The 27,207-nt window shown below is 35.7% G+C and overlaps 6 protein-coding genes across 7 annotated transcripts; 3 read left to right on the top strand and 3 right to left on the bottom strand.

Annotated features, from left to right (window-relative positions):
- Window positions 1–89: 89 nt before the first annotated feature.
- LOC108460916 (pentatricopeptide repeat-containing protein At2g45350, chloroplastic) lies at window positions 90–2,337 on the top strand. Its single transcript, XM_017760620.2, has one exon. It carries the CDS (start codon window positions 226–228, stop codon window positions 2,137–2,139), a length of 1,914 nt encoding a protein of 637 aa, XP_017616109.1. The 5' UTR covers window positions 90–225; the 3' UTR covers window positions 2,140–2,337.
- LOC108460917 (40S ribosomal protein S13-like) lies at window positions 2,032–4,200 on the bottom strand. Of its 2 annotated transcripts, none has more exons than XM_053021278.1 (5): window positions 4,053–4,200; window positions 3,841–3,913; window positions 3,049–3,187; window positions 2,776–2,962; window positions 2,032–2,390 (listed from the first exon to the last, which is right to left on the bottom strand). In XM_053021278.1, coding segments are annotated over exons 1-5 (423 nt in total). In that variant the 5' UTR covers window positions 4,076–4,200; the 3' UTR covers window positions 2,032–2,389. The 2 variants fall into 2 exon arrangements, with proteins under 2 accessions (XP_052877238.1, XP_017616110.1); XM_017760621.2 differs by lacking the exon at window positions 2,032–2,390 and adding an exon at window positions 2,449–2,672 and having other exon boundaries at window positions 4,053–4,199.
- Window positions 4,201–5,843: 1,643 nt separating this feature from the next.
- LOC108457841 (UDP-glucuronate 4-epimerase 3-like) lies at window positions 5,844–8,188 on the bottom strand. The gene has a single exon (XM_017757011.2). It carries the CDS (start codon window positions 7,520–7,522, stop codon window positions 6,209–6,211), a length of 1,314 nt encoding a protein of 437 aa, XP_017612500.1. The 5' UTR covers window positions 7,523–8,188; the 3' UTR covers window positions 5,844–6,208.
- A 2,281-nt stretch (window positions 8,189–10,469) lies between these two features.
- LOC108460516 (transketolase, chloroplastic) lies at window positions 10,470–14,471 on the bottom strand. Its single transcript, XM_017760030.2, has 7 exons — window positions 13,388–14,471; window positions 13,066–13,156; window positions 12,864–12,969; window positions 12,501–12,783; window positions 12,083–12,231; window positions 11,854–12,007; window positions 10,470–11,733 (listed from the first exon to the last, which is right to left on the bottom strand). The coding sequence occupies exons 1-7, from the start codon at window positions 13,880–13,882 to the stop codon at window positions 10,774–10,776; spliced, it is 2,238 nt and encodes a 745-aa protein (XP_017615519.2). The 5' UTR covers window positions 13,883–14,471; the 3' UTR covers window positions 10,470–10,773.
- Window positions 14,472–16,128: 1,657 nt separating this feature from the next.
- Window positions 16,129–18,955, top strand: LOC108460487 (protein GRAVITROPIC IN THE LIGHT 1-like). Its single transcript, XM_017760004.2, has 3 exons — window positions 16,129–16,337; window positions 16,766–16,822; window positions 17,287–18,955. The coding sequence occupies exon 3, from the start codon at window positions 17,353–17,355 to the stop codon at window positions 18,619–18,621; it is 1,269 nt and encodes a 422-aa protein (XP_017615493.1). The 5' UTR covers window positions 16,129–16,337; window positions 16,766–16,822; window positions 17,287–17,352; the 3' UTR covers window positions 18,622–18,955.
- Window positions 18,956–20,280: 1,325 nt separating this feature from the next.
- On the top strand, window positions 20,281–20,928 carry LOC108459086 (pectinesterase inhibitor 9). Its single transcript, XM_017758451.1, has one exon. It carries the CDS (start codon window positions 20,281–20,283, stop codon window positions 20,926–20,928), a length of 648 nt encoding a protein of 215 aa, XP_017613940.1.
- Window positions 20,929–27,207: the final 6,279 nt, after the last annotated feature.

Raw genomic sequence — 27,207 nt, 5'->3', positions numbered from 1 at the left:
CATTTTTCTTTTGAAAGAAACAAACGACGTCGTTTTGCACTCAATCCACTCCATCGTAGCTGGATAGTCCACGAATTTTGGCCGTTGAAAACCGTTGAAAGATGATAATATCTGAAGCGTTTGTCTTTTTGTTCAAATAATATCTAAAGATGATAATATCTAGAGTATGGACACACTAATTTCTAACAAGGGATTGTAGAATCTAAAACACAGAGAATAGAGTTGATGCTGATCTGTGCGAATCTAAACCAGCCTTGGAACTCAACACTGCCAACTTTAGCTCTTCTCCAGAAATGCAGGACTCTGACCGACGTAAACCAAATCCACGGCCGTTTAATAACCACTGGTTTCATCAGAAGCCAAGTTCTCACCACCAAAATCGTCCTCACTTTCTCTCCATCACCCTTCACTCCTTTAGTAGATTTCGCTCGCTATGTCTTCTTTACGTACCTTGCTTTTCGTTCACCTAAACAAGACGAGGACCCTTTTCTTTGGAATGCCGTAATAAAGTCATATTCTCATGGACGTGAGGCGCAAGAAGCTTTTATCATTCTCTGTTTGATGCTTGAGAATGGGGTTCCTTTTGATAAATTCTCGTTGTCTTTGGTGCTTAAAGCCTGCTCTCAATTGGGTTTATTGAGGGAAGGAATGCAGGTACACGGTTTGCTTAGAAAGCTGAATTTTGGGTCTGATTTATTTTTACAAAATTGTTTAATTTCTTATTATTTACGCTGTGGGTTTATTGGATATGCACGTCAATTATTTGATAGAATGTCTATGCGGGATTCTGTTTCATATAATTCGATGATTGATGGGTATATTAAAAGGGGGATGATTGATTTAGCAAAGGAGTTGTTTGACGTTATGCCACTAGAGAATAAGAATTTGATAACTTGGAATTCCATGATTAGTGGTTACACGCAATTGAAAGATGGGATGGGTTTGGCTTTGGGACTCTTTGAGAAAATGCCTGATAGAGATTTGATTTCTTGGAATTCAATGATTAATGGGTTTGTAAAGTGTGGGAACATGGAAGATGCCCAGATATTGTTCGATAAGATGCCGAGAAGGGATGTCGTCAGTTGGGCTAATATGATCAATGGATATGCTAAAGTAGGTAAGATTGATCTAGCTAGGTCTTTGTTTAATGAAATGTCAGAAAGAGATATTGTTGTCTGTAATGCCATGATGGCTGGTTGTGTCCAAAATGGATATTGTGGAGAAGCTTTGGAAATATTTTATCTTCTACCAAGGAATTGTAGTTTGCAACCTGATAGTGCCACATTGTTGATTGCTCTTTCAGCAATTGCACAATTAGGGCATGTCGACAGAGGGTTAGCACTACATCATTATCTAAAGCAAAAAAAGTTCTCTTTGGGCGGAAGGCTTGGCGTTGCTCTTATTGACATGTATTCAAAATGTGGGAGCATAAAGAATGCTGTGTTGGTTTTTGAGGGTATAAAATATAAGACTGTTGATCATTGGAATGCTATGATTGGTGGATTAGCTATTCATGGCATGGGTGAATTGGCTTTCAAATTGCTCATGGATATGGAAAAGCTCTGTGTGGAACCCGATGATATCACATACATTGGGGTGCTGAATGCTTGCGGCCATGCTGGCTTGGTGAAGGAAGGCCTAATTTGCTTTGATATCATGAGAAGAGTTCACAAGATGGTACCGAAACTGCAACACTATGGATGCGTGGTAGACATCCTAGGCCGGGCAGGGCAGATAGATGTAGCAAGAAAATTTATAGAGGAAATGCCTATTGAAGCCAATGATGTGATATGGAGAAGTTTGCTCAGTGCTTGCAAAAACCATGAGAACATTGATGTTGGAGAACCAGCGGGTAAGCATTTAATCACACTGGACTCTTGTAATTCAAGCTCTTATGTACTTCTATCCAACATGTATGCTGGTCTGGGTATGTGGAACGCTGTTAGTAGTGTCAGGTTGATGATGAAAGAAAGAAATTTGAAGAAAATTCCTGGTTGCAGCCGGATTGAACTTGAGGGAACTGTTCATGAATTCTTTGTGCAAGATAAGTCGCATCCCCAAGTTATGGAGATATATTCATTGTTGGATAGTTTATTAACATCCAATTCAGAAGTCACACCTTACGTACATCATGGCTAGTTTGGAACCTTACAACCTCGAAGCCTGCAAGTCAATTATAGATTTAACTAGGAGCTTATTTCATGTAAGCATGCAAGCCAGGAGGTATCTAGTTTTTATCAACATCCCAGGCTGTCTTAATTTGATAGCGTATTAAAAGATCTCATCTGTATGCCGTCTGATTAATTTAAGTAAATTTCCAATGGGTTTTTGTTTTTTCCTCCCTTCTGTGGTCGTCATCTTCCACTGATTCACGTGTGGAGCAATTCTACCTAGTGAAACAAATCCAAGAAAAAACCTCTATGAAAAAACTTTTCAAATATGAAAAAATGAAATGAAAGATGAATTATTCCAATATACTAAACATAAGATTTAACACATTAAGTATCTCAACTTCAAATTAAGTGGACTAGTTCTTTTACGGCATTAATAGAACGTAATACAAAAAGTCCAACTCCTCCTAGCCGATCCAGAAGAATATCAATCGAAGCACAGGAAGACAGTTCAAAATTTGATTTATCTAGGCCACAAGAGTGCTGGCAGTAGTAGACTCACTGGATTGGGAAAAAAAATAAAGTTCATTAAAATTTACGAGTTAAAACCAATTTCATGGCAAGAGAGTAGAGAGTAAAAGGCAATAACCACAGAAACACTCACTATTTCCACACTGGTGGCAGCTTCTTTGTCTTCTTATAATAGCGGGCGAGTCGGTGGATCCTGCTCTCAACCAAGATCAACCTAAACTTGGAATCCTTGTCTTTTCGGTTCCTCTCAAGATGCTTTCTGATGGCAACGGCTTTCTTAATCAGGTGGTACAGATCCTCGGGTATTTCAGGAGCAAGACCTGACAAAGACAAAGGGATGCGTTGAATGTTAATCTTCCAATCTGAAGGAAAATGGAATAGCAGAAAATGTTGAATAAAGATGCACCATGGGCTTTCAGTATGCGCAGAATCTTGCTGCCAGTAACACTCTTCACCTGAGCAATCCCATGAGAATCTCGGAGAATGACACCAATTTGAGATGGGGTCAAACCCTTCTTAGCAAACTTGCAAATGTTATCCTCAACCTAAAAGATGAAATCAAGATAGGGGTTTGAGGAAGACTTGATTAACAACTACTATTATTTCATTCGTTCAAGACTACAACTTCCAGCTACATTTGTGGGATATATAAACCAAAATAATATCTTCCACAAAAATATAGTAACCTGAGCTCGAAACAACTTGAGGCTTATGTCAAGTAACCAACAGAAAGAATAAATGACTATTAAGATTGCACATTTCACAAAGTTGAAAAAAGTCAAAACAAAATACTGAAACATAAGTACATGCAATATCAAACTTCAATTTTCTATTGAACCTATCTTTAGTTTTACTTCATAAATCCTGACAAGTTTAACTTCATGAAGCAAAGCAACCAGTTTAAAATGTATGCATTACTATAGAAAAACTTTAGACTTCAAGCAGAGCATAACATTGCATTGAATTGTATCACAGCCAATGAGGATAACAACTATTCCATGTTACATTTGTTAAAGCATCTGGTTCTTCGAGGACTCAACTGACATAAGGCATTAAAGGAGTAACTCCACTTCTCATATAACCAATTTCGAAACGAAAAGTCGAAATCTCTTTTAAAGAAGGTAAAAGGATACTATCATTCATTTGCCTAACTAAAGCAGAAGCAAAAGCTCAGGGCATGGTTAAAACAGTGACTCACATCTTGAGAGGAGATCTTCAACCAACTAGGTGGAGTCCTCTTGTAAGGCAGGGCAGATGCAGAAATCCCCTTACTGCACAGACAGTCATGCCAAAAAACAGAAGCAATTACAGTACAATTCGACCAGACAATCACATGGTTGTTTATGATAAAAGATTTAGAAAGAAAAGAAAAAAATAAACAAAAAAAGAGATTCTAAAGAGGATACAAACCCTCGGCTGTGCATACGACCCATGATGGAAGAATTCCAAGCTTAGCTGCTTCACTCTGATTCTGTATTGCCTGCTAATTGCTAAGAGAAAAGAAACCCTAGCCTAGAATCAAAGCGGAAGTTTGGGCTAGGGTTTTTATTCTTCTAGTCCTTTTGTTAGTGATTCATTATTGGGCTTTTTTTTTTCCATTGATGGTTTAGTTTTTAATTAAGCCTATTATTTATGTAGATTAGCCCAAGAAAGCTTCAAAGGCAAAATGAACCCAGCAATTTTTTCTTTGTCGATTTTAAATTAGGATTTCAATCCTTCAAATTACTTTCTTACCCTTATGGAGGTATTTTGTCTCATTTATGATATGCAAACCGAGCCTGAAATTTGAGTATTTCCATTGTTCAAGATGGATAAAGGAAACGCCCAATCCTGGAGCTTTGAGGCTTTGGAACAATGGGACAACAGAAAAAAAGGCCAAGGTTATCCACTTTGGGAGACCACCACCACCTTTTCATCCCATCTCGTATTCCGCAACACCCATTCCAACAACAGCTTACACACAGACAACTGCACATGCCTCAACGCCATTCTGACTTCTCATGTTTTCAATGGACTTCTTCGTACATGAAAAAACTTTCCTTATCCACTACTGACCATGACACAGAAAACAGCAAAATTCAACACAAATCAAGCTGGTAAGATAAGTACAAAAGAAGTATTATGGAGCCTCGTCATTTTGGCCAAGCTAACTCGATAGATGCCTCGGAAAGTTTTAGTTTAGCAGACAACATATTTGATTTAATCTAACACTCCATCAAATTCTTTAAACTAGCACTATAGGCTTGATGTTTATTAAAGAGTTGTCTCGGTAAGAATTTCGTCAACCTCCTTAATAAAGTACATTCTTCAATGAAAGAACCCATAATTATCTTTCACTGCCAGTGGAACACTAAAAACATTTATGATTCTGAAAGTAGACAAATGGCATCAACCCCACAAGGCACAATAACCGATCTTAGATAATAAGAGAAAAAAACTACTGATTCAGATGTGTCTGACCCAGTATTCCATATCTTGCTTTGATGAACAATCCATGCGACTTCATTTTAGCTACATATATGCTCACATCGTGTAAAATGAGGTTTTCAACCGCTGCAAGACTTACGAAGACACCACTTTCCATGAAAATGCCAAAGCTAAAATAAATTATCAAAAGATAGCTTTAAGCAGATGCTTCTATTGATAAGGATCTTTTAGTTCTTTATGGACCACGCCATGAATAAAATCGTCTTGGATTGCCTAGTGTTCCACTATTTGTAAACCTAAATGATTCTTGGATCATGGACCAAGTTGGATAACACTACTTTGTGTACAAAGCTCAAAAAATCCATAAATCAAGCAGCAACAGAAAAATCATAGTCCTAAAGTTAAACAGCCGATTGCCAGCTCTTAAACATTAATCAAACATATCTTAGGAACCCTATCATATTTATTCATTTATATCAAGCTCTAAGAAAAAATATGAAAGGAGCAATACCTCTATGCTATTGAATGAAAATGTGCAATTAGCAATGATCTAGCATTAACTAAAAAAGAAGAAATAAACAAAACTTGGACCATTGGCTTTTTTAGGTGTCAAAGTCAAGAAAAAATTACTTATCTTAAAGGCAAAAGAGAACAGCAAGGAATCAACATCAGCATATTAATTTTACAAAAGTACAATGAAGTTAGAGGGCATCTTTTTTTTTCTTTTGCTTTGGGGTTTGGGGATTGGTAAACATTAGAAGAAAAGTCACAAAGTAAATATCCAGATGCAACCCAACGGTCGTATTATCGAGTTCTATTTTATTATCAATGACATATGCTCTATCAGTTCATAAGCTCTAAACGGAAAAACTACAACAGTTACATTTCAAGGGACAGAAAAATGAAAAAAAATAAAATCTGGTGTTCTTTTGATACAACGTGTGCCTGGCCAGCAAACAATGTCCAGTTATCACAAAACTTCTCCCAAGTAGGACATAATATCCTTCCTTATACGATGGCATCATTAAAGATGTATGAAACAACGATAATTTCCTAACGAACAGAGAATTGTTAAAAACAAGGATTCGAATGATAATGAACAAGAATTTGGAGGATCCTACCGCAATTCAAAGAATGAATTACCCAGCAGCCTTCTTCCCACCATTATAGTAACTAAGATACCACCTGACAAATTTCTTCAAACCAGTCTGCAAATCAGTTGAGGGCTTATATCCAAGCTCTCTCTGAGCCAAGCTAATATTGGCATGAGTAAACTGAACATCCCCGTTTCGTGGCAACTTCATAATATCCCTCTTTGCATTAACTTTCAACAGCCTCTCCAAGATACTCACAAGATCTGAAACTGGCACAGGCGAAGTATTCCCCAAATTATATACCCTCAGTTGAGCCGGACCCTTCTTCTTCCCTCCACTTCCGGTACTCTTCTCAGCAGTATCCAGTGCTGCTAAACACCCTTTAACAATATCATCAATGTAGGTAAAATCCCTAGCCACCGTACCATGATTAGCTGCCTCAAATATTGGTATGGACTTCCCCTTCAAAATATCCCTAGTGAAAAAGAAATATGCCATATCCGGCCTTCCCCATGGACCATAAACCGTGAAAAACCTCAAACCAGTTAAAGAAAGTCCATATATATGATTATAAGTATGTGCAATTTCTTCACCAGCTTTCTTAGTAGCAGCATATAAACTAGCAGGCTGATCAGTCCTATCTTTCTCAGAAAACGGAACTTTGGTATTAAGACCGTAAACAGAACTAGAAGAAGCCCACACAATTGCAGGCTGTGGATTGGCTGACTTACAAACTTCAAGTAAACTAACAAGACCAGCAATGTTGCTATGAACATAAGAGCCAGGGTTTTCCATTGCATACCTGACCCCAGCTTGAGCAGCCAAATGCATAACGTGCGTAAATGCAACAACCTCGAAAAGCTTCCTCAAAAGAGCCGAATCATTGATATCTCCTTCCACAATGAAAACCCCACTTCGTTCCAGAAGTGCTTGCCGAGCCCTTTTCAGTGAAGGGTCATAATAGTCATTGAAATTATCAAGTCCAAGAACACCATCGCCGCGCCTTTTCAAAGCAGCCGACACGTGGGTTCCAACGAAGCCGGCAGCTCCAGTAACCAAAACGGAGATGCCATTGTGGGAACGGACACGAGCAGAGGAACGAACCCTTTTTTCCCAAGCGGGTCCGCCCCAGTTGTACGTACGGAGAGAGCGTCGGGAAGGATCTTGCGGAAGGGGATTGGAAGAGGGAGATCGAAAGAAGAAGATCAAGATCAGGCCCAAGAAGATAAATGACCAAAATGTGAGCTTTGCAAGAGAGGAATGCCACCTTAGCCGATTGTGAACGAACGGCGATTTTTCCATCTTGAATTTCCCCGGCGTTGATGGAATGTCGTCAAGATGAGACATTTGTTTTGACATTTCTGAGGTTATTTGGAAAAAGACGTCGACTTTGGAATATCCTTTTTTTTTTCTTTTTTATTTATTAGGATTTGGAGAAATGGGTATCTATCGTTTGAGGATAACTCTGCTTCGGCGGCGGTGGCGGCTGCGGTGGCGGCTGCGGCGACGGCTAAGGTACAGGCTGAAAGGGGAGTTCTTGCTATTATTTTGGGGGTGGATTTTGGGCTGGGGGTGGGGGTGGGGGTGGTGGTGGACTTCTCTCGTGCAAGCTCTCTTTTTATTTTGTGATGAAATGGGAAATCTTTGGAAGGAAGGGTTTGTTTGTTTTGTTTGTTTGTTGTTGGTTTGGGTTTATTTAGTCTCTCTTCTAATGGCTCTAAAATTAAAGAAGAGAGAACAAAAGAGGGTTTTTTTAAATAAAAACAAATGGTATTTAATTTAAAGAAATCAATGGACTTGGTTAAAATTAGGGAGTTTAAACATTTTCTTCTTGTATTTCTTTTGACAATTAAAAAAACAAAGCAAAAACAGAGACAATTAAAACTTAAAACTTTCTCAACAATTTAAGATGATCTCATTCATGATCAGCATGATTTTTCCTAAATATGCAATTAATAACTTAAAAATGGTTTTTTTTTTTTTTTTGCAGCATTATTCTGATTCATTTGTTTCCTAATGTTAATCGATGTCAAAGTGTCTCCAAATATAAATACATTATAATGCCACTACAAATACTGTAGTTATTATTATTATTATTATTGCAGTGTAAGGCAAAAGCAACCAACTTTCCTCTGGAATTTTCTATAGAAATCTTGGATTGTAATTTATGTAAGCTAAGCTAGCATCATGTGGATTGTAGATAGCAATTCACATTGTTAAAATCTGAAGAAAGAATTACACTAAGCTTGTTCAAACAAAGCTTTACTTCATTTACAAGCCCATCAAAATTAAAGAGGAGTGAGCTTCAAGATTTACACCAAACTCTGACCAAAAACCTCCTTACGCATTGCCCCTTCACCCATCATCTTCATCTTCATCCTTGTTCTTGAAAAACATGTGACAATTTCTAGCATTGAATTTCCTCACGGCTTCCACCAACCCCATGTGAGGATCTGGTGGAAAGGAAGCTGTCTTTAAGTTGTCCTTACTTTAGAGCTGGCAAATAGGCAACAAGTTCCATGCCTGGCTAGTTAATGTAACCAGGAACTAGTAAAAAGTGCATGTTTTTCTATCATTTATGGAAAATACGCTTATCCCATGATCAACAGTAGCTATCCCTTTCAAACAAGTTCCCTTCTGGTTACTGAATCCGCTGCCATTGTCGGCTTCTTCCTCTTATTGTTACGGCAATCTAAACTGCCGCTCCATAGATTATACTAACTTCTTTTCCAAGTTCTCACAATAATGTTTCAACTGAAATTGTATGTGTGCAAAATATAAAAGAAAATTCCCTGTTTTCATAGACATGGAAGGCAAATCTGTGTTGCAGGCCTCAAAGAAAAAAATGGTGAGAGCCCTTGAAATATTCAATGAATCAATCCTCAGTTGAGTTTCATTCTGTTTAATATTACAGTCTTCATGGCAAGAATTAAACACCATGTCATCCATCGCTCTAAGCAGAAAAAGGAGTTACACTTTAGGAAGCTATCATGGCAAACTCAACTTGCCCATGATAGGAGACTATCAAAGATTAAAAGCTGACATCAAATGCAAGGCTGAATTTGCTTTATTCTCTTGTTTTAATGACAGTGGGATGAACTTCTCTCAGTTATTCTTTGTCGACAACTTCAAATCAAGTCAGGGAAGGCTGCAAGAGAGAATGCCAAGGCCATTCGGCGATCATCACGATTGCTGTCTAGTTTAATTTCTCGGATGGAGGAGTGATTACACAATAATCTGGCCCTTCTTCAACTCTTGCTCCGAGCATAATCTAAAGGATTTGTATAAGAATAAAGGTAGCTAGAATCTACCTTCTGAGTTGTGTCTGTGCATACAGCAATCATTCTTTCAGTCTCCTTTTGCTGCTGAAAAGAACCAAGGAAATAGTCTTTAGTTGGGAAGAAGAAGAAGAAGAAATATGCATATTTCAATATCCAAATATAATGTTCATGCCCAGAAATCACTTATTGCTCAGAACTACTGATAATAATAAAAGTAAGCATCATTTTAAAATCAAATGCATTTTGGGCTTGATGTTTCCCATTAAACTGCAGCAAAGGTTTCAATCTTGTAAGTGTTGTTTCATTCCTTAGGGAGCAAAGGGCTTGCCAGAAGCAGTGCAAAGAATGAAAGAATTTATTAGCCTTCCTAACAACTAAAGATCTCTGAAAGATGATTAACGAAAACAATTGAATCCAAGTATATGTAAAAAATTTCAATATTAGAATTCTTTCACAGTCCTCTCCTTGGATCTGTTTTATAGCAAGAGAGCATAACAGCCAAAAGAAATCCAATAGTTGTGTTGTAGGTGGACCTTCACCTTCCACGGTTCACCATCAAAATAATAAGGCGGCTGAAGAAAAATAATATGGAATCAGGATATATGCTGAATATGCTGAAGTAGCTTTTTCATGTCCAAATCATGCATAAAACCAAAAACCATGTTCTTAAAATAGGTCCCATGCCAATACCAGACTTGACAGTCAATTTCATGGAAATAAACTGAGATACGGCTGGAAAATAAGAGACTGAAATTTCCTACTTTCGCAAGCCATTGTTTGTCAAATAACTTTTAGTCATAAAAGACAAAGAAGATAGACAGGATCTCCAACGACCACAAACATCCCCAAGCCTTTTGAATGGCTTGAAACCATTTCCGAATCATTAAGTTTCGCTTCTAATGACTGGAACCTAACAACAAATTCCAACCACCCACCACCTTTCGTTTTCCGGGTAGGGTCGTATTATTATTTACTTGATACTTCAATAAAATACGTCAAACAAGTAAAGGGTAGAAAATAAGCAATTTAGTGTGGGGGAATCAAACTGTTTATTCTGAAAAGCAAAATTATACAAACTCATTTTATATCTTAGGCCAAAGCAGAAATCCGGAGAAGTCCCAGGAGGAGTTACAAATCCATAAACATAAAGAAACTCTAACCTCCCTTTTGGTCACTGCTGCTATTGATGAATCATAAGCAACAAAAGAAAATTTGAATCTGTTTCTTATTAAAGAAAACAAAACAAAAGAGACTGTCACAATTGGAACAGCTCTTCAGCGACATCTTCAATCGAAAACCTTAATTTTCCTCAGAGACTTTGAACCAAGCTTAGCAAAGTTCTTTGGCTGCAGCAATAACAGCCTCTGGAGTTAAGCCAAATTCCTTGTATATTCTCCCTGCTGGTGCACTTGCCCCAAACCGATCAATTCCGATTGCCTTCCCTTTGGATCCAACTATCTTCCCCCACCCAAATGTTGATCCAGCCTCAATACTCACTCTAGCTGTTACAGCAGATGGGAAAACACTTTCCTTGTAGGCATCTGATTGCTCATCAAAGAGCTCCCATGAAACAAGGGAGACAACCCTTACAGCCTTCCCTTCCTTCCGTAGTTCATCAGCAGCTTTAACAGCGATCTCTAACTCAGAACCAGTTCCAATCAGAATTACATCAGGATTGTTGCCTGAAGAATTGTCTGAAATGATGTAGCCACCTTTTTCAACCCCCTCAATGGAAGTTCCAGCTAACTGGGGCAGCTTTTGTCTGGAAAGGGCAAGAATTGAGGGTGTCTTCCTCTTGAGGACAGCAACCTTGTATGCTCCAGCCGTTTCATTTCCATCAGCTGGACGGAGCATCAAAACATTAGGCATTGCACGGAAGCTTGCCAAGTGCTCAATTGGCTGGTGAGTTGGTCCATCTTCCCCAAGACCAATGGAATCATGGGTCATAACGTAGATAACTCTAGCCTGACTCAAGGCAGAAATCCTAATGGCGGCCCTCATGTAGTCAGTGAAGACAAAGAAAGTAGCGCAGTATGGAATCAGGCCAGGGCTGTGAAGGGCAATGCCATTGCAGATGGCTCCCATTCCATGTTCCCTAACACCAAACCGAACATTGCGTTCCTCAGGGGTGTCCTTCTGGAAATCCCCAAACATTTTGAGCAAGGTCATGTTGGAAGAAGCAAGATCTGCACTTCCACCAAGAAGTCCTGGGAGTACTTTTACAAGGGCATTAAGATTTTGTTGAGAGAGATTTCTGGTAGCATCAGCTGGGCTCTCTGGAGTGTATGTCTGGAAGTAGCAAAAAGAAAGGGTCACTAGACATTCTACATTCCAATAAAATCAGACAGCATTAATCATATTAAGAAAATTGTGAAAATTATGGATGTTTGACATCAGAAGTCTACTCACTGGAAGCGCCTTCTCCCAGCCAGCAGGTAGTTCACCAGTGATTATTGATTTGAGCTCTGCAGCTTCCTCTTTGTACTTCTTCTCATATGCAGAAAACTTTGCATTCCATTCAGCTTCGAGAGCAGCCCCTTGAGGGACATGTCGACTCCAGTGCCTGCAAAAATGGCAGAAAAGTTTGAACATCAAACCAAAATATAATCAGATGGAGTATTTACTGATCTCCCCTTACCCTTTCACATCTTCAGGTACATGGAAAGGCTCATATGGCCATCCAAGGTTTTTCCTAGTAGCGTCCACTTCCTTGGCACCCAATGCACTACCATGTACACTGTATGAGTTTGCCTTGTTTGGAGATCCATAACCAATGGTGGTTGTCACCTGAAAAGAACAAGAAGAAAAAGCAACTTCAAAAAACTCAATAACAAAGTCAAAGTGTAAATACATAGAGAGACGCAAGAATTTTCAATTTTCAATAAGGGCATTCTTCATGCTTCTAATATGATGCAGCACACTTTTATCAAAAGCTATAGCGGAGAAATGAGTTTAACTAAGAATCATGAACCTTTAAATTTCAAGAATACAATATTCACATCAATCTAGAATACAAGCGTATTACTTCAAAACAAAGAATTTCGAAAATATCAGACCTTGATCAGAGTGGGCTTGTCTTTGACAGCCTTTGCTTCCTTAATAGCAGCACGAATTTCATCGTAGCCAGTGTTTCCATTCTTGACCCAGATAACATGCCACCCAAGCCCCTCAAAACGCTTATCAACACTCTCTGTAAACGCAATTTCAGTGTCTCCATCAATGGAAATGTGGTTGTCATCATAGAAAGCTATAAGCTTTCCAAGTCCCCAGTGCCCAGCAAGTGAACAAGCTTCATTTGCAATACCCTCCATCTGGCAACCATCTCCCAAAATAACATATCTACAACAACAAAGGCCAAACTATCACTAAGATTGAGCATGCAGGCAATAAAAAACAAAGGACAGAATTGGCAAGTATACGTGTAGTGGTCGATGATCTCATTGTCTGGCTTATTGAATCTAGCAGCCAAGTGTTTCTCAGCAAGAGCCAATCCAACAGCATTTGCAATGCCTTGACCAAGAGGACCTATAGGTAAAGGAAAAAGCCAGATATAAGCGCACACATTTCACTTTTATTGACAAAATCAAATACAAATCACTTTGCCAGAGGAGTCAAACAAACCAGTTGTGACTTCAACTCCAGGTGTTTCAAAGTTCTCAGGGTGTCCTGGAGTTCTGCTTTCCCACTGCCTGAAATTCTTCAAATCATCTTCCTAAAGGATAATCCGATAATCATAAAGTTTAGTCCTTTAGTGCAAGAATCAACTGCGTTTTACCATAAATCATCCTAAAAAGAAGTACTACCCAACAATAAAAATAATTTATCAAATAAATAAAGAGGAACTCAGATCCAGTTTTCACCAAACAGATAAAAAAAAGTATGTATCCAAAGTCAAATAGCTCTCAATAATATGAATTCTTTGAAGACTTCTAAAGAAACTTACTCGGACACTGTCGTAACCAGCGAGGTGAAGCAGAGCATACTGTAGCATGCAACCGTGACCAGCGGACAATACGAAACGGTCACGGTTGAACCAATAAGGGTTCTTCGGGTTATATCTCATAACTTCGTCGTATAAAATGTGACCCATTGGAGCACAGCCCATGGGCAACCCAGGATGCCCTGAATTGGCTTTCTCGACAGCATCAATGGCCAAGAATCTGATCGTGTTGACCGATTTCTCGACCAATGAAGTCTCGGCGGCAGTACCAATCGTCTCGACAGCGGCAGAACGGACTTGGTGATTCCAGGTAGAGCGCGTGGGAAGGCGGCGACGGGAAGTGGAAGAGCGTGGGGCAGCAGATTTAAGGCCGGAGAAAGTGGGAATAGAGAGGGCAGAGAGAGAGACGCGGTGATCAGAGGGTTGGGCGGAGCCATGGGAAGAGATGGCTCGGGCAAGGAGGGCTTGAGATAGGGTGAGAGAGGAAGAAGAGGCCATTGTTTTTCGATCGAATAGAGAGGCTGGTGAAAGGGAAAGGAAATGACCCTCGGCCGCTTTGTTTATTGGTAATGTGAAGAGAAAAGAGAGACTTTTTAACTCATAATATATATTCAAATGCAAAAGGCAATGGGGGCAAGTAGTCGTAACTCGTAACCAGTCCAGTAGCCACCAACTCTCATTGATCTTCTCGTCTACCCAAAGGGACAAATGAGAACAGATGAGCTGACCGTTAGATTCGAAGAGTGCCGGATCTCAACCGTTGACTGTGGGTAGCAATGTCATATTTGCTCTCTCCGCCTTTCATCTCATTTCATTTTCATTTTTTTAAGGTTGCCAGTGTGCTAATATTGTACTGTCAGCTCTCTCCTAAACCCTTCTTCTCTTACTTTATTGTTTAAGTTTAGCCTTTATTACATCAGAAAGTTATTTTCCCTACTAATGATGACGTCAATAATCGGCTGGCTGTGGCTGAGGACTCAAAGTGAAAACTGAAAACTGATTTGAGTGATTTCTGGCTTCACCGTTGTGCCTCGGGAGTAGCGGAAATGTAGGGAAAATTTTACATTTACCCCTTCAAGTTTTCAATTTTGGCATTTACCTCTTTAGTAGAACGGAAAGAAGAAATGAAATCAAGTTGGTCGAATTTGGAAGGTAGTTGGTGGGAAGTAAAATTCAAGTTAGTTGGGTGGAGTTGGTCAAGAACATCTAACTTGCTTGGAATTCAATATTCTTGTAAAAGTCATATTTCAAAATAAGAAAAAAAGTCCGAAAAATAGTATCTTCATGTTTCACATTTAACTTGATTTTTAATGTGGCATTTAAGTATTTAAATGCAACTGCTAATATCATTTTGCGGTGCTAACAGATATTGAACGTTTTAGGTTGGATTCTCATTTTTTTTTACTTAAATCAAACATATGTAAGTGCTTCCCAGAATAATTCCCCTTTTGGCTTGTGTACCTCTTCTTCAGTTCCATCTATATCCTACATCAATTTCATCCATTTAGAGGTTCAATCTTCCAAGCCCTAGCTGTATTGGTGGTTCAAAAGAATGCGAGGATTTCTCAGTCTATGCTATTTCGTCCTTCATTAAAACAATTTGACTTTATTATTATTTTGGATAAGTAATTGGTTTTATTATGCCCAAAAAGCAGATGGTTGCTACAGTTTTACATCATCACACAAGCTGAATAAAAATGCATAAAATAAGCTACACGACAAATACAATTTTTCAAGCGAGCGACCTGCAATAACTGGCCATGAATGTCTTGAACCTACTCCTCATGGTTACACCATGCACGTTAAACACTGTTACTATGGCACAATAAACACGGGACGATGCAAAATTTTAAGATTATTTTTTATGTTCGGGTTTGGCCCAAAAAATAAGTATAAAATTTTATTTATGCTCAATTCATATTAAAAATACTAAACTTAAATTCGATTCAGTCCACACGTATTAAATTTTTTAAAAATATATATAATACATCAAATATAATAAAATAAATGTTTACTAACAAATTAAAAATAAATTAAAAAATTTTTATACTTAAATAAGACTATAACAACAAAACAACATTAACAATATGGTAGCAAAACAACAGTAATATAATAACAATATGATAGCAAAACAACAAGAAAATAACTAATTCGGACCGGACTTGAACAAAAAAATTCTACCCGAGACTGATTTATTTAAGAAATGGGCCTATTTTCGAATCCCATTTTCTAAACTTATATTTCTGCTCAATCTCTACTAGTTTTTTAGACGGATGTTCGAGTTCTAGCAGGTAGATCGACCCCAATTAGGCAAGCACACATCTAACAATAGCAAGGAAACTGAGAAGTTTAAACAAGAGGCATAGGCATCGGCATATCCATATCTAGCTTTAAAATGGGCCCCCAATGCATTAACCAGCGAAACCAGACCTATAGTGAGACGGCCGAAATTTCTCTTAGGCAGTCCCCATATTTAGGGCCTCTCTCGTTTTGAGCTAGTCCCTTAATACTTAACACATACATATTCCCTAACTCGAAATAATTAGTGGGATGGATGATCATTAGGCGTGACATGAACTATGATTATAGTATTTTCATACACTCAAAATACAGCTAATTTAATCTCCTTATTTTGACCTACTTGATTCACTTCCTTGTAAAAAGAAATTAAAAATTATGAACTAACAAGCTTCTTATAAATTTTTTGTAATTTATAATTTGAAGATAAAAGGAAACTAGAAAGACCAATTTTGAATTCCAAGATAACCCATCAGTCATCATAGCCATAGGGTGTGCTTTGTTCTATAGTGGTGGACCGTGGGCCTACTACCCCCAAAAAAGAAAAACTTCAGCAAAAGGTTACCTATTCGACGCTTTGCTTCTCTGTCGCTGACTTGTTTAATAATTTTGTCCGAAAATATTCCCCATCTCGTCTGGCTCCGTCTCCGATCAGGTAAATTTCTTCTTCCACCCGACAAAGCTAATCACTACCAAACCAAAAAATTACCTTGTTAACCATGGTCAGTGTAGGTCTTATATTACTGTACAACCATAGATTTGGAGTTTAAGTTGCTTGCTTTTTCCCTTTAAACTAAGGATATTTTCTCTTTAACCTAAATATTGTTGTCATTACTGGAATCTTGTTTAGCTGAACGGTTTGCTTATTAAGAATGTGTTATTTACCTCGTTTTCTCACCCAAATGAAGAATTCTGAGTGGTTCCAGAATTTTATCATTTTCTTCTTAAAACTTTGCTTTTAGGGTTGTAGTGTACCTTATGAGATGAACTTCCAAAATGATTAATGATTAATTATTTGTTGCATATGTTTTAATCTATCATGCTCTTGGAAACAATTTAATTATTCATTACTATTGCTTTCAGGTTGAAGGTGATTATGTTTACTGGATATATCTTGGAGAGGGGCTGTGATCTTTTCAGGTATGTACAGGTCCTTACTCTTTTTTTATATATCTACTTGTGTCCCCGTAGAGTATTCAATTACCAAGATGTGTGCCTGATGACTTGGATCACTATGAAATTTCAACTGTATTTTTGTGTTCCTATTGTGTATGAAATATATGTTAAATGTAGCGATCACCCTTTGTTGTTTATAATTTCCAAGTTACCATACAGCACAGAAATATCAGTCAAGTGATGCTGTGTGTTAAACCAGAAGTTAGATTTTAACTGAGAACTTGGTGAGTTTAATAAATATAGAGATTGCTCCGTGTTGGTATATTATGTTCAGTTTGAGAACTCGTTCAAATCTTAACCATGTCTAGAATAGCAGATCATGCTGAGAGCCATCTGTCTTTTGTATTTTGATGCTTTGCATCATATATTATATTCGTGGAAACTTGCATAAGGTTTACTTACATTAGTAATGTTGTCCAAATTTGCAGGTGTTCTGGTAGCAGTAGCCTTTCTGAAAGATTCAATTTCAATTATCCCCTTGGTTGGTAACAACTATGCTACCGACTGGGGCAAAAGATACTCATATCCGTGATAGCAGCAATCAAAAAGTCCACCCTCAACCTATGGAAGAGAGCATGAACCAGAACCCAGAAGCTGTGGAAGCTCTAATATCCAAATTATTTACGAACATCTCCTCCCTCAAGTCAGCTTATATTCAGCTACAAACTGCTCATACTCCCTATGACCCTGAAAAAATTCAAGCTGCTGATAAACTTGTAATATCTGAGCTGAAGAATATATCTGAACTGAAGCACTTCTATAGAGAAAAGAACCCCAAGCCAGTGTGCGTTTCTCCTCAAGATTCTCGTTTAGCTGCTGAGATCCAAGAACAACAGAGCCTGCTGAAAACCTATGAGGTCATGGTTAAGAAATTTCAGTCTGAAATTCAGAACAAGGATTCTGAGATTCGACAGTTGCAGCAGCAAATTGAAGATGCAAACCAGAAGAGAGTGAAACTGGAAAAGAATATAAAGCTTAGGGGCTTGTCTATGAAGGAATCTGAAGGCTCAGGAGAAGAAAATGGATTCTTTCCTGCGGATTTGACCCCTGAGCTCTTCACATCAGCTGTTGAATCTGCTTACAAAGCTATTCATGATTTTTCTAAACCATTAATCAACATGATGAAAGCTGCTGGTTGGGACCTTGATGCTGCCGCTGACTCAATTGAGCCCAATGTGGTTTATGCCAAGAGAGCTCACAAGAAATATGCATTTGAGTCCCACATTTGCCAGAGGATGTTCAGTGGGTTTCAACAGGAGAGCTTCTCCATTAAATTGGATAATGTTACAGTCAATAAAGAGAGCTTCTTCCAGCAATATCTGGCTCTGAGGGAGATGGATCCATTGGACATGTTGGGCCAGAATCCTGATTCCTTATTCGGGAAATTTTCCCAGAGCAAGTACCTGATGGTTGTTCATCCAAAGATGGAAGCTTCGTTCTTTGGAAATTTAGACCAGCGTAATTATGTAACAGGAGGTGGGCATCCTAGGACTCCATTTTACCAAGCCTTTCTAAAATTGGCTAAATCTATTTGGCTTTTGCATCGGCTGGCTTACTCATTCAACCCTAACGTGAAAGTCTTTCAAGTTAAAAGGGGAAGTGAATATTCAGAGGTTTATATGGAAAGTGTAGTGAAGAATTTGATAATGGATGAAAGCGAGGAGAAGCCTAAGGTTGGGCTCATGGTCATGCCTGGCTTTTGGATTGGTGGCAGTGTCATCCAGAGCCGAGTTTATCTTTCCGGAATGAAGGTTAACGAGTAAATTACCACCACTATGCAAATCTAAGAGTTTGATGAGTAATACACGTATGGACTAATATAGTGTGCTGTTTGTCTTTGTGATTTGTTGTTATTGCTGTAGTCATGCAACTGTAGTAATTGTATTACGACATAGGAGCTCACTGTTTGTTGACAAAGTTCCTTTGTCTTTGTGTGCTTCAACTGTTCTTTTGGGTTTGATTGCCTGCAAGAATGCAGCAGACAGTCCATGATTTGAGCATCATCTGTCTCTACGCTGCATTGGGACCTTAGATTACTGAAGAGCAGATGTAAGAAAGAGGTTATGGTGATGAAAACGTTGTTGTTCATCTCAAAAACGGTGTTTGATCATCAATGTTTCCGTTTTCATGTTAAATGGTATTACTTGTTCTTTTCATGTGACTGCATAGATATGTACAAGCTGCTATCCTAGATAACAGATGTTGATCTATTCTATTGCATGTATTTAACATGTATACTACTGTTATTCAAAACTGACCCAGGACTCAGCTTTAGCTTACATGGTTAGTTTTGTTCTTATTTTTTTAATTTAATTTCAAACCCAGTTATTTATGTTGGAGCTTGAATTTGAATTAAAATTCTTTTATTATTACTTAAAAATATTAAAGAGTTTTGAATATGTTTATGAATTGCTTGAGATCAATCACAGTCCAATCAAAGTTTTTTTTCCCTTGTAAACCTCATATGATTAATTTGATTGTGCTAGTATTTCTATGTGAAGAGATTCGAGCCTTAAAGATTCAGCTTGGAAAAGCTATACCATTTGATTGATTTTGTGGGTTTGATTTTGAGCAGAAACCACTCAATCACATGATCCATGAGTGCCATAAAATCAAGTAACTTAAACTAACCATAATTTTTGAAGTTTAGATGCATGTTCTTAGCTGGGTCCCTTGAACGAAGGATCATGTTGGCCACAGAAGCTTTAACTAGTTGCGGTCGGCCATAGGCATCGCCGATAAACCAGTCATTTTTGTCAGAAGTCTAGTGCAAATCATAATTTTAGTTTAGTATTTGATGTTAAAGAAAATTTTAGGTTTAGAAAAAAATGTATTTAAACAGTGTGATGAAAAATTTTATTTTGGTGTTTTGGGCATATGTAGATAAAATGTGGGGTAAGAAATTAAAATCTCAAAACTTACATGTTTAAAATAATTAAAACTTAAAAAGTCAAAAATAATAATATTTTCTTAGGGTTTCTTTAAATAGATAGTGTGTTTACTTATGGTTAGTGTAAAAAAATAATAAAATTAGATATTATAAGGTGGGATTAAAAAAAAGTTTTTATCTATTTAACATTGTTTTTACTAAAAAAAACCTAACTCATAATTATATAACCCAAAATTTCAACCAAAAAAAAACCAACATTTTGCATTGTCTCATAATATACTGCAAAAGGAAGCTTCAAATAATGCGCTCTTAACGGCGATTTAACATGATCTGGGAGACATTTTCTTATTTATTCTACTTGCTTCGCTAAATTGACACCAAGTTTATTTGCTCTTTAACTTCACGTAAATTGCAAGCTTAGCAATGGCTTCGCATGCCACAAATCTTCTTTATATACTTTCCATATGCATTCATTCTTTGTCTCAAGTCTTAGTTCAAACCCTTCAAATATCAGCTTCCCCGTTTTTTACCAATGGCCGAACTCCGCCTCTCCATGGTGTTCTTCTTTCTCTTCATCTTCTATTACATTAACCTCAGCACGGTTGAATCATCCATGGCTCGAGCCAGACATTTTAAACATCCGGATACCAAGGCCTTCATTGAGGTCTCGTGTCAAACCACTCTATATCCGGCCCTATGCATTAAATGTCTGGCCCGCTACGCCAACTCCAACGTTCGGAACGAGCAGCAACTGGCTCAAGTTGCCTTGACAGTGAGCCTATACAAGGGTCGTTCAACAAGGTCGTATATGTTGAAGGTGGCAAAAGAGCTGGAGTCAATAAAATCGAAGGAGTGTCCAGCCCTGAGAGATTGCTTGCAACAAATAGATGATAGCATAAACCAGCTTAGCCACTCAATCAGAGAACTCCGCGGGTTTGATCTGAAAGCGGGGATGACCGATGACCTATTTTGGCACATAGATAATGTTGATACTTGGATTAGCGCTGCCCTAACCGATGCTAGCAATTGCGTGGATGAGTTCCCGGGGCATAGGATGAGTAAAATGAAGGCCACCATTAAAGGTAAAGTAATGAACGTTGCACAGCTAACAAGCAATGCACTGGCCTTATTTCACCGATATGCTGCTAGGTATCGATCTGCTACCAACAAGAAACCATAAGGCTAAATGTGATGTGAATACATGATTGTTCTATTGGATTAAAGTGTGAATAACATGAATTTAAAGGCATTACCCAATATGAGACATAAAAATTTAGGTTTAACATATGTTCCTTGTAATTATACTCAAAATAAACCATCATATTAACATCCAAATAGGCGTGTCGGGTCTAATGTTCCAATCTTTGCCTAATAATTTCGTTACGGGCCGAAGAAGAAAAAAAGAAGACCTTTTGTTTTAGGGCCTTGAATTTTCTTCTCTTCTAGGCTTGATAAACATGGACAATTTTCAACTCTGGCTGAAAAAGGATTTTTATAAAATGGGTTTTTTGTATTTTCTTGTTGGGCCTATTTGTTTTTTTTCCCTTTTTATTTGAACGGTGATTATTTCACTAATTATAATTTGTAAACTAAAAAAAGTTGTAGTTATTAACTTCAACGACAACTACGCCTATAAATGGTTGTACTTTTCAATTAAACCACTTCTATGGTAATTAAGGTAATCAATACTATATCAATCAACATGATATTAATGGTATCAGTTTATTTTAGTATACAATTTCAAGTTTATTAATATTTTTATTTTCACATATTTTTTTATATAATAAATTATTATATATATATATGCATTTATATCTCAATTACAATATATTTATATGCAAATATAATTTTAAAATTATTAATTAGGTTCAATAATTTAATTTAATAATTGTATTTTAAGTTTAAATGTGATTTTATCTTTACCGTATAGAGTGATGATTAAATCTTTCGTTAGACATCTTTTAGACATTGGTTTAAATCCTGTCACCCCATTTCCTACTTTTAATATTATATAAAATAAAGTTTAAATAAAAATTTTAAAATATTTAAAATAAGATTAATATTGGCCAAAACACACTAGAACAATCGAAATGCATCAAATTTTGACTAAACAATAACTTGGATTATTTGATACTAATCAAGGATAAGAATGATGCATACCAACTGATATAACCGATAAGGATACAGTATTGACTACTATAGTTGTAACTCAAGGAGTTTTTTTTCCAAAACTCACATACATTTAAACGTTTTATAAGAAGAATAAACCTACATAATAATTTATTTAGTTATTCACCATTGAAATTATGATTTATTCTCACATCTCCATGTGTTTAATACATGTAAAATATAGATAGTTATAACGTGAATGTATAAACTTTTCATATATATACATATTTTATAGAATTTTGATGTCTAAATAAGATATTAGTTATATAGAAAGAGTCTAGGTATAGGAATGGAAAATTTTGTTTCTCAATTAAACTTTTCAACTAACTTGCACACCTAAAATTAAATTTGTTGAGGAAAAGAAAGTATGGAAGAAGAGAATTATGGTTCACATAGTGGAGAGAGTATCTATTGCAAGTCGAGTTAGTGGTAGAAGGTTGGGCTATATGTCGATTTCTTGGAAAGTTCCCACTGTTTTGGTGAAGGGCTTTTGTAGTTATAAGTAAGGCCGGCCTTTGATTTTCCTAAGCTTAAATATGTGTCTAATGGAGCTTTTATTGGTTTACCCCTCAAGGGCAAGATAGGCCTTCTCATTAGGTAGGTGATGTCTCTTTGTTAGGTCAGCTATGTGACTTGATGTGATGGATTACAAAGTATGTGAGTGATAGATGATAGCCATCTCGTCAATAGAGGCTCACTAGTTAAGTGCTCTAGTTTGGCGTAGCCTCACCTCATCTCTAAGTGAGACTATAATAGCTCAGTTCAATGCCACCAAATTCGACAAGTAAGTTCGTAAAAAGTGGTTTTAGAAAGTGAGATATCGGGACCTTATTTCTATAAACCGAGTCGTAAATATTTTTATAAATATTTATGGAGTATCATTAAGGTAGTATTAAAGTTTCATTGAAAAATTTTAATGTTTCGATAGTTAATTAATTAAAAAGGACTAAATTGAAAAAAGTGTAAAACTTACTAATTGTAATTTTAAGAGATTAAATATCTTGATTAATAAAAAGAGGAAGGACTTAAGAAGCAAATATACCAAAATTAAAAGGGTGATGCGGCATAAGGAAGGAAAATAATAAAATAAAGTCATTCAATGGCAAAATTGTAATTTAATTGAAATTAAAATGAAACAAATTGAAAATTGAAAACTTTCTAGACATTTCTTATTGTTTCGGTCTAAACTGCCATAGAGAGAAATTTTTAAGTTGGTTCTTCATATTTTGCTTCATGTGAGTTCAATTATTACCCGTTTCTTGTAATTTTTATATTTTTGAAATTGTTACAATTAGGTCTAACTAAAGCTTACCTTAGTTTTTTATCTTATTAAAAATCTTGGAAGTTGCAATTGACGAATCTATATGATTTTAGTTATTAAATTATGAATTTTAGATGAGTACTTTATTAAGTGATTTTTGATGAATTTCCCGATTAGGGACTAAATTGTTGAAATAGTAAAAATATAAGGGTTTGTTGTGAAATTATTACAAAAATGGTTGTATTGGATGCCATGAATAGTCATCTAGCATGGGTTTGCATTAAAAATAGTTAATTTGCATGATTTGGGCTTAGGGACTAAATTGAATAAAAGTAAAACTTTAGGGGTAATTTTGTAAAAATGTAAAATATGACCAAATTATATGAAATGAATTGTTTTATTGTATAAATTAATAAATTGAATGGAATTATTAATTTAGATCAAGATCGGGTGCAAATTTGAGGAAAATAAAAAATTACCAAAATGCCCATGAACCTTCGTATTTTTGCAATTTAGCCAGGTAAGTTCGTACGGTTAAAATTTAACATTTTGTATAAATTGATGAATGATATTATTTATTCTATTGTTGGAAATAAATTATTGTTGGAATTATAATATTGAATTGGGTTTCGGTTTGAATGGAACGCGGGATTTGAGTACATTCGTAAATTGGTATATGATGGTATTGGAGGGAGATATCGGCATATAAACCGGAGTTCAGCATTTGTTGCAAACTCTCATGTTTTACTTTCTGTTTGGAGTGATTGGGTGGATCAGCTCTTACGAGCTTCTGTTAGCGTGTTCTGGTGGACCAGCTCTATGAGCTTCTGTTGATGATGTACTCTTACCCGTAGGTCTTTTTTCGTATGGAAAATCTCAATACAATAAAATTTTTAATGAATTTGAAAGATTTGTTAATTATTGAATGGCTAATGCCAATGTATAAATAATTATGGTTTGATATGTGAATAGCTATTTATACAGTAATTGTGTGAATTAGGACATTATTAATCAAATAAAAGATGTTAGCATGTGCAATTTGAGTATAGTACAAAATGATGTTGAAATGATGTGCTAATATGTATGAATTAAAAAGGTTGACATTTGATAGTTAATTGAAATGGATTGAATTGGTGTATAAATTATGAATGTGTTGATTATTTGAATTGAAAGGAATGTATATAGGTGCAAATATGATAATTAGATATTGGTTGTATTTGGAAGTGAAATTAAACTCTATTAACTGTATCGGGTTGAGTCAGATATAGATGGCATGCCACAAGATAAGAAAAGTTCAGGGATTTCTTCGACTTCGAGTCAATGAGCCACCGGGTGCCAATTTACTTTAGTTTAATCGATGAGGCACTAGGTGTCAAATGTATATAGCGCTGGGTACACATTACTTCGAATTTATCCGATAAGGAACTGGGTGCCAAACTGGTGTGTTGGTTGGATTTGTGTATCCGTCCAAGTCCGAGTCGTGTTAATAGGATAATTGAATAAAACGGTACTATGATTGATATTGGATGATATTGTATGAGTATTGAAAATGGGATAGTGATTTGAAACATGAAAATGAGTTATATACATAAATGCATACATAAATGCACTAACTTGTGTATGATGGTGATTAGGCTTATATCAAGCTTGAGATTATAATTGATGTATATGCTTATGTCTGGTATTATACAAATGAAACGATAAGTTCATAATTGAAATGTGATATGATGAAAAAGGGATTGATGAGTTGAATAATGTACTTATATATGAGAAATTACGTATGTTATGGTTGAACTTACCCATGTTATGAATAAATATATTAGTTAGTTAATTGATTTGTTATTTAAGTTTATGTTTAGTAAATAGAATGAAAAATAAGTAAAGGAAGTTATTCGTAGTTTTATGAAAGGGTTAATGATGATGTATAATATTTATAAAATCCTATTAAGTTAGAAATGAATATATATATGATGTTGATAGACTTACTCATTTATGAGTTAGTGGTTATGTAGTTGATAAATCTTGAGGCATTGATATAGCTTTATATTTAATATATAAAGTTTATTATTGAATTGGAATATTATGATTAAAGTTTGTACGAGCTTACTAAGCATTCATTACTTACGTAGTTGTTTATCATTTATTTCACATATTATCGGAAGCTCAATTGGGTTGGAAGCTTGTCAGAGTTATATCACACTATCCATTAATTCTATCAGCACGTTCGGATGTTTTGATTTTGGTTATAATGGCATGTATAGATTATTTTGGATAAATGTTGGCCTATATGTGTTTTGTTGAGATAAGCCACTTATTTGACTTATGTTTTGGTGTTTTGGTATTTTGGTGTGTGCATAATTAGCCTTATAATGTTGATGTGTGGAATGATTTGTGGTTGAATGATGAAAGGTAAAATAGTAGTTGAATATGCATGTGAGGTATGTTTTATAACTTGGTGTGATTTGATACTATGCTATAGTAAATGTATATGTATTTGATGCTATTGACTAAGTGATACAATTGGTACCAAATGTCAGGTGTTGGTAAATGGTTTACATGTTGTGTGTTAATGTAATTATACATAAAAGTTGGTTGATTTTTTGGTTACATGGATTACATGATTAACATGTTTATAATTGTCATTTGAGGTGCCTAAAGGCATATTGGTTGTATGTAAGTATACTATATGTTTAAGAGTTGATTTTGCTTGTTTTGGATGCCATAATACGACTTGTTTATATGCATAATGTGGATTGTAGGTTGACACCAAATTGAATGAGAAATATTGTAATGACCAAAAATTCGCGGGCATCGGAAAAAAACATAATCGGGCCTCTGTCTTAGCGAAATGGGTTCATAAATAATTAATAGAATATTTATAAGTTTAGGGATGTGTTTAATAAGGTTTTAATTAAGTGAATTTAGCTTAATTTAGAGTAATTAGTAAAAGGGACTAAAGTGAATAAAAGGTAAAAGTTTAATTGTAGATTAAAAGAAAGTAAAAAGGACTAAAAAGGTAATTAAATTAAAATCATGAAATTGAGGCAGTTTATGTTTTAAAAAATCTGATATTTTTAAGTTAATATATATTATTATATTATTATATAACAAAGATATTTATGTTTTATTGTTATTATTATTATTATTATTATTATTATTATTATTATTATTATTATTATATATGTATATAAAGTAACGAAAGAAAGAAAAAAGAAAGAAAATAGAAACAGAACAACGGACGAAACAGAAAGAAAAGAAAAAAAGAAAAGAAAATAAGAAATTTAGGGTTTTCAAGGTTCAATTTTAAATTGGTAAGTCAAATTAAATCCTTTTTCTTATAATTTTGAGTTTTATGAACTTGGAACAAAATATTATTAAGTATGTGTTGAAATTTTCAAAGATATTAGATTTTAGACATTAAATTTTATTGAGTAAAAGTGTGAATTGAGGATTGAATTAATAGAATTTCTAACTAGAAGTGGGAGATAGATTAAATTGTAGAATAAGTTATAAAATTTGTATGATAGGGACTAAATTGCAAGAATTTCTAAATTAGGTATTTATGATGAAAATTAGATAGTTAATTTTAAGTTTAGTTGATATTTGAGTAGAAATGAGATATGAATTGAGATGGAAAAATAAATGAATTTAGTTAGGACTAAATTGAAATTAAGATAGAAATTTAATAGAAATTTAATTATTCAATATAAATTAGTGTTGTATTAATAATATAAAATATTTTTATTTTCGTAGCTAATAAAGAACTCGAGATATCCGCAAAGAAAGGAAAAGAGAAGGTTGACGAAGAGTAATCCGAGAATTACGGTTTGTATTTCTATAAACCAAACTTAACATTTAAATTATTGTTTTTACTATTTGATGTGTATGGAAAGATATTAAGGTAAGTATTAGTGTTTTGATAATGAATTTAATGTATGTGATTTTGTGATCATTGTGAAATGGATATTGAAATAATTAATTACTGTGAATTGGGAAATGAATTGAATACCCTATTAACTGTATCGGACT

This window comes from Gossypium arboreum, chromosome 11 (assembly GCF_025698485.1).
Source record: "Gossypium arboreum isolate Shixiya-1 chromosome 11, ASM2569848v2, whole genome shotgun sequence".
Classification (NCBI taxonomy): domain Eukaryota; kingdom Viridiplantae; phylum Streptophyta; class Magnoliopsida; order Malvales; family Malvaceae; genus Gossypium; species Gossypium arboreum.
This window is presented reverse-complemented; position numbering and strand designations above follow the sequence as displayed.